Source organism: the organism of the source record quoted next, unplaced genomic scaffold, assembly GCF_019419815.1.
Source record: "Pyrus x bretschneideri cultivar Hongxiangsu unplaced genomic scaffold, Pyrus_bretschneideri_v1 Contig42, whole genome shotgun sequence".
NCBI lineage: Eukaryota > Viridiplantae > Streptophyta > Magnoliopsida > Rosales > Rosaceae > Pyrus > Pyrus x bretschneideri.
In genome coordinates this window covers 1712967-1720266 of record NW_025999746.1, presented here as the reverse complement: position 1 = coordinate 1720266, position 7300 = coordinate 1712967, and the positions used below count along the sequence as shown (strand labels likewise).

The 7300-nt window shown below is 35.2% G+C and overlaps 1 protein-coding gene across 1 annotated transcript; it reads right to left on the bottom strand.

The window, feature by feature from the left end:
* Positions 1 to 395: 395 nt before the first annotated feature.
* On the bottom strand, positions 396 to 4059 carry LOC103933899 (3-oxoacyl-[acyl-carrier-protein] synthase I, chloroplastic). The gene is made up of 8 exons (XM_009343600.3): positions 3458 to 4059; positions 2462 to 2820; positions 1931 to 2362; positions 1650 to 1823; positions 1425 to 1538; positions 1154 to 1255; positions 978 to 1044; positions 396 to 868 (listed from the first exon to the last, which is right to left on the bottom strand). The coding sequence occupies exons 1-8, from the start codon at positions 3621 to 3623 to the stop codon at positions 801 to 803; spliced, it is 1482 nt and encodes a 493-aa protein (XP_009341875.2). The 5' UTR covers positions 3624 to 4059; the 3' UTR covers positions 396 to 800.
* Between the last annotated feature and the right edge of the window lie 3241 nt (positions 4060 to 7300).

Genomic DNA, 7300 nt, shown 5'->3' with positions numbered 1-7300 from the left:
CCTTTCCTCAACAGCAGCCTGCTCAAGTTTCTGCTGCTACTACGACTCCGGTGGGCGGTGGCTGGGCCAAATAAGAAGATGGTTACTCCAGCTGATCCCACAACAATTCCAGTTATTTAATCATCATTGTTTGAGTTAATCCTAAATCTGCTACATACTTTGATGAATGATGACCATTCTTATTCTTGATTTCTTAAGGAAAATTGTCCAGAAAACAATTTCTTGAGGAAAAGCTACAATATCTTCGTTTGGTTTAGTTGCCTAATTGTTTCTAATATCAAATTATAGGATTAATGGTCATATTTAATTTCTGGAGCTTAGCAGAATGTTAGTTCCTAATATATATTAGTTTTCTTCAAATTGGATAAACAATGGCAATTAACTTGGACAAAGAATAAGGTGAAAGAAATTTCATTCAAGTCCTTTAGTGGGCCAATTATGTTTTGAACTCCTCCATACAAAATTCACTTAAATTACAAACAGAAAAAATGGGCAAACAAGACACTGTGGGGCAAGAACAGCAAAAATAAAAAGTTGATTTCATGTTTTATTCAATGGAAAAAAAAAATGCAGAAACCCTAAATCCGCTTCATGCGCGTGAAGACTCTTGACAATGCACTTCATTCCCACACTAAATCCGATCATTTGCACACGGAAAAGGGCTACATGAGCTTGAGATGCACTTGATGCTCATACTCATCTTGTATGCTTCAGAGAAATGGAAACTTCACCGAATCAATGGTTCTAAGTAGCAAAATATTAGCGTAAGATATTTCTTTTCTTCATGGCTTGAATGTTATTTAGGGACTGAAAGGGGCAAAGACAACCACGGAGTTGTGTCCGCCAAAGCCGAATGAATTTGAAATAGCTGCAAGTGGGAGATCTTTGATTAGCCAAAGGAAACTACGTATCTTGTAATACAAGGAACTTAGAAACTATATTTTGGCATATTTATGAGAGTGTGTAAAAGCACTTACCAACGTTAACCTCATGTTGCTTCTTCACATTCGGGACAGTGTCAATTGTAACAGTAGGCTCCAAGTCCTAGGAACCACAAGTATTAGTAAGTGTTGAATTAAAACAGCATAATTTGATATGAAAAAAAATGAAGCAAAAGCAGGGGAAAGTGAATGTAGTGGGGAAAAAGCAATACATCTTGATTAATTGTAGGATGGAGCCAGCCAGTGTTGATTGCCTTAATGGTTGCAATGGCTTCCAATCCCCCAGCAGCTCCAAGACCGTGTCCGATCATTGACTGAAACACAAAAAAAAAGAAAAAGATAATTAGAATGACCTGTTTTTGTGTGATAAGTTTAGTGTAAAAATAATCCGTCTTGCCGGATTTTAGTGGGAAATAGTATGCACACTGAGTTACTACATCATTTCTTTGAGAGTAAATATGTAAATGGAATTCAGGTTCTTGCCTTGGTCCCGTTGATCTTCATCTCGGACGTGTCCTTAAAGACCTTTTTGATTGCATTAAACTCAGCCAAATCCCCTGCTAATGTAGATGTTGCATGAGCATTCACATAGTTCACCTGTGAATCATAGTTTGTCCAAACAAAAAAATCAGAATCTCGAATGGCCATAGATACATTAATTGGCGAATAAAAATTTCCTTAGTTTTGGAGAACAACAAATGCTCTTACCTCTTCAGGGGAAACTCCAGCATCTTCTAAACTCTTGGTTATGCAAGACGATACACCAAGACCATCTGACCTAGGATCAGTCATGTGATGAGCATCGCACGTCACAGCACCTCCTAAGTACTCTGCAATTATCGGTGCTCCTCTTTTCAATGCACTCTCCAAGCTCTCCATAACCTTTGCCCAACGAAAAAACAAATATTCAGTAAGATCCAGGATCCATACACAATGTAATCATATGTAAAGTCACACTACAGAAGAACGATATATGATTTTTTAATTACCAGTACACCAGCACCTTCTCCCATAACGAAACCATCACGATTTTTGTCCCATGGTCGGGAAGCTCTGTGGGGTTCATCGTTTCTCTGAGACAAAGCCCGGCAAGCAATAAACCCACCAACACCAGTGGGCATGACTGCAGCCTCAGTTCCACCAACTACCATAATATCTGCTTCACCTCTTCTAATGTGATTCGCAGCTGCGTAAAAGCAGTAATTTGCGGTGGCACAAGCAGTGGAGATGGAGTAGTTGGGTCCCATTAAGCCAGTGTCAATTGCTAACAAAGCCGACCCCATGTTGGTAATGGAGTAAGGAATGAAAAATGGACTAATCTTTTTGTATCCCTTTTGAATAAGAGATTCAACTCCAGCGCTGAAAGCTGTTAAGCCTCCCATGCCAGTCCCCACAATCACTCCGATCCTTGTTCTATCCATCTGTTAAAACAAAAAATCAATGTATCAGATAAGTGTTCAACGCTATAATGGGCGAGAAAACCTGAAATGCATTTTTCAGATGGTAAGAATGTGACTGACAGTTTGGAGAACTTCAGGCCCAAGGTTGGCATCTTCAAGGGCCTTTTTGCCAGCAACAATACCGTATCTCCAGCAATCATCTAGACGGCGATCATTCTTCCCATCAATGTAGCCCTTGGAGGAGAAAGCATGTATCTGTCCAGCGAACCGAACTGAGAAGGTTGAAGCGTCAAACCTATCTATTAGAGTGATCCCACTCTCTCCCTCCAGGAGTTTGTTGTAGAATGTATCAATGTCACTTCCGAAAACTGAGACTAGACCCATTCCTGTTATTACAGTTCGTTTCTTGGGATCAGTTTCTCTTTTGGGAGCAGAAACAGTTGAGGACGCCATGGCCTTGATTATCCTGCATTTTGGTGCTGAGAATGGAGAGCTAGATTAGAACTGGACACCCAATTGAGAAAAATCACTTCTCTGATCCTTAACCAACGCACCAAACCAATACAAATGCCCCACAATGAGAAGAGGACATTCGAATTAAGTAGATGAGTTGATAAGGTAAGTTCTTTTGCAATATATCTCGCGTGTTAGGTTGTTAGATTGGAGTATAGGCCTCAAACTCGAACAAAAATAAACTTGATAAATAGTTCAGAACTTCAGATGGACCAGACTGAATTTCTCAAGATAAAACTTAATAGTAGTAGCAAAGGCACAAAACAGAAGATTACAAGAAGGATGGACCAATTTAGGAACAAACTAAACTAATATCCAACCATGCTTGCATCTCAAGCCTCACTACAGCTAGGAAAGGAGTCATAGACACATATAGTCAGCTACTAGACTCATTTCTGCATTTGGAAGGAATATCCTTAGCCCTTCCCTTGAAAATAGTCGTTCCTACTTAATTACCTGCTAATTGATTTTATAGTGGAACCTCACTTCCTTTAATATCATTTTTAATCTCTATCACTTATAGTAACTATAATGCCATTGCATCATACAAACAGAAGGTAAAAAAAAAGGAAAATTGACAATAACAGAAGAGAATTTATTTACCTGAGGTAAAACCCAAGCCATTTGACTTGTTACCATTTACAGGCATATGCATGGTCTCCACTTGCCTAAGCCCATCAAACTGTGCCATGGAAGCTCCATTAATGCCCCCAGCTTCTCTTGATCTATACAGCACACCAGAAGAACAAGGACCAGCAATACCGGCCATGATTTCTTCTCTCTTCCTCTCTCTCCTCTTCCTCTTCCTCTCTCTCTCTCTCTCTCTCTAACTATTTTTCCAAAACAAGAAGAGGGTTTAATAGATAAAAGGAAACTCAGAAGGAGAGAGAGAGATAATTGGAGGAGGTAACAAAGAGAGGGTTTTGTTTTGTTGTGGTTTTAAATAATTTGGTTGGAAAATCCGCCACCTATCTAATTCGTTTAGAGAACAAAGTTTGAGGGCGATGATAGCAAAAGAGTCCTTCGATTGCTTTTGGTTTTGGTTTCATTTTTTTTTCTTTGCAGCCGCTTAACCACCACAAACTACCACTTGGGGTTCAACTTATTCAATGCAAATACCTAAAAAAATGAAGAATTCAAATGTTCTACAAGAAGAATTCACGGATTCAATGAAGGAAGGACATTATTATTGTTGTGGTTCTGGGTGCCTTGCCCTTCAATGCTTACCTGTTCCTGCGGTACTTTATTACAATGTTGCCTGCCTACCTAAATGCTATGCACATCGTCTATTTGTCAATTGTTTCCACAGTATCTTTCTCCAGATAACATCACTTTCTCCTAGACCTGGTATTAGTGTCTCGTTTTTCATGTTCATATCGTTTTCATGACATATATGATATCTTAACAGGTGGTATCGTATAATACCCGTTAAAATGAACGGATAATATGATCCGACCAAAATCGACCCGCAATATTAATATGTAATATGATCCGACTCGTTAAAGAAGATATATTTTAATCAATAAATAATTAAATAAAAATATAATACTAAAAATATAAATGAGATCAAAGAATTCAACGGTAAGGGTTTAATCTCACATAAGTGAGATTAAATCCTATGGCTATTGTTGTAGTAAGGTTTTCAAATAGTTTTTTTAATAATGTAGAAGTGCGAAAAAAAAAATATACAATTAATAGTTCAACCAATCTACCTTTTGTAATGAAAAAATAATTGAGGTTTTACCCTAATAAAATCAATTGACGAATTGGAGGAGTAGTCAACTCTCTATAAGCACATGAAATGTCTTCTTATTTTTTGCCGATGCACTATTATTAAGAAGTTGAACTACTTTTCATTTACCATAAGAGCAGTGTGAATTTCACTTTATTTTGAATAAAAGCTCAATACTTATCATACTGCTTGGAATGATTTCTATAATTCCTTGCATACTCATGTTTATTATTTTTAGTATTTAGACAAATCAAAGGAGAATAGACATAATTAAACAGGAATGTACTTTTGATGAGTCAATATTTTGATATATATTTTACCCTAATCTTAGTATTAATTTATTGATTATTTTGTGTGAATTTTGATACTTTGAATCATATTTCTAACGTAGGACATTCGACTTGCTCTTGAGCATAAAGTAATCAAATAGACTAATTTTGGAGTGATTCTGATTGGAGGATGTTCGTGAGTCTATCAAGATGATTGTGTTAAAGTTTTAGATTTTCTACCAAGCCGTTTGATCGTGGCAAAGAAAAGAAGTCTCAATGCACAACTTTCCTAAATTGATGTTTTTGGAAGTTTTGGATATTTTGGAGGTCAAGATGGCATAATTTGAGGAAGATTCCTTCTAAGGATTCATAGGGACGTCTTCAGCTTTCAAAAGAGACATTTTGGGACCAAATCGGAGTTGATTTGGTCAGTCAAAGGTTCGATTTTTTTTTAGAAGTCCGAATTTCAGTTCAAATAGGAAACATTTTATTTGCTAGTTTATTATTTTATTATGTTTCCTAGTTTTATTGTAAGACCTTTTAGGATTTTATTTTGTAGTAGTATAAATAAGGATATTTAGCCATTAGGGTTAAGAGGAGAGACACACTACTTTAGAGAATTTCAGACTTTTTACCTACAAGGTGTTTTCTTTCCATGTTCTTAATAATATTTTATTTTATGATTGTTCGTAACTAGTTTCTTTTGTTAAGGCGAGGTCACGAGCCTTAGCAAAAATATGTAGTTTCTTTTCATTTTGCTTATGATATTATGCATGCATGTTTTGAATTATTAATCACCGGTGTAAATTATCTAATTGTCTTAGTGTTTGTGACCATTAGGATATTTAGAAAAGTAATTTGATGCAATTTTGGTCGAAAGGTTCCCTGAAATTGGCGCTAGCTTCATGTGGTTAATAATTGTAATTTCACTTAAGATGAACACCACGTCTTAAGGGTTGCATGGTTTTTCAAAGGATTTTCACAAAGCTTAGTGAGTCTTTCATGTTCATATTTAAACCAAATGTCTAAACGGGTTACATGTTAGATATATGTTTTATGTTAGAGGTTCCACATAGGACATACTAACTTAACCTTCAAAATATGTATGGGTAATTCATAAGTAATTGGAAGAACTATGTTAGGTGACGGCGAAACCCTAGTGTCTCTTTAAATTGATTTTCATTAAATTGTTTTCTAGTTGATTTATTTAATTGTTTTTATTAAATTCGTTTTTAATATTTTAAGTCACAAATCAACATTTTTCAAACTTTGTTTTAAATAGTTAATTAAGAATTAGTTTAAATACAAATTATTCATTCAATCCCTGTGGAAACATCTTGCTTGTGCCGTTTATACTACAACTACCTTATTCTCTTAGAAGTATTTTTATGTGTTTTTATCCCTACTTTTACAGGTAGAAATAATCATATCAACAAGCTCTACAACTTTTGTGAAGATGTCAACTCCGAAATTGCCACCATAATCCCATAAACCATATATTTCAATTTAATCGTCATTGTCGTTTACGTTTACACTCTATTATTCTCACCAAATTTCATTTTTCAGATTTTCTTTTTTGAAAACATGATGTTTTAGTGAATGCAGATAGATGAACGGTTCGGCTCGTTGACATCATGTTTAGATTTTTACAGTTAGTGAAAATATTGCTCTGAGTTTATAAAGTCTCTAGGAACTATATAACATTGACTCATATTTCAATTAACTATGAACATCAGAACATGACATCAAGGATCCAAACCGTTCATTTTTATGCATCCGCTAACACATCATATTTTCAAAAAGAAAATCTGAAAAACGAAATCCGATGAGAAGAGTAGAGCGTAAATGACTCTACTGTTAAATGTAAATCTAGGGTTTATGGATTACGGTGTCAAATTTTGGAGTTAACCCCTTCACGAAAGGTGTAAAGGTTGTCATTATGAGTGATTGTATATGCTTCATTTTATATTTTTCACACTTCTACATTAATGTTAGGAATTTTATTAATTTTTCATCCAAACAATGAACACTGTTCATGAGGATTTGGAAGGTTTTAAAAACCAAAACGACGATGCAGCCATAGTCTAAATGTAGAAGATGCAAACATGAGCGCTTGTATATTATTTTCACACTTTTACATGAATAATTATGAATTTTTATTTATTTTGAACTCCTCTAAGAACATTACTCACAAGGGTTTGTAGTTTTAAAAATTCGGATGATGTATCAATCGTCAAAGCGTAAAGAATGCAATCACGAGCGTTTGCATATTTTTTCACAGTTGTAAATTAATTTTATAAATTTTTTAATGTGCTTTGAATTTTTTTAATCTCACTTATGTGAGAGTAAATACTATGGCCATAATACTAAGTTTTTTAGTGATTTAAAATTATCAAACTAACTTTTTTCTTATTCGGATGAAACGGGTTACCTATGAGTAAACTT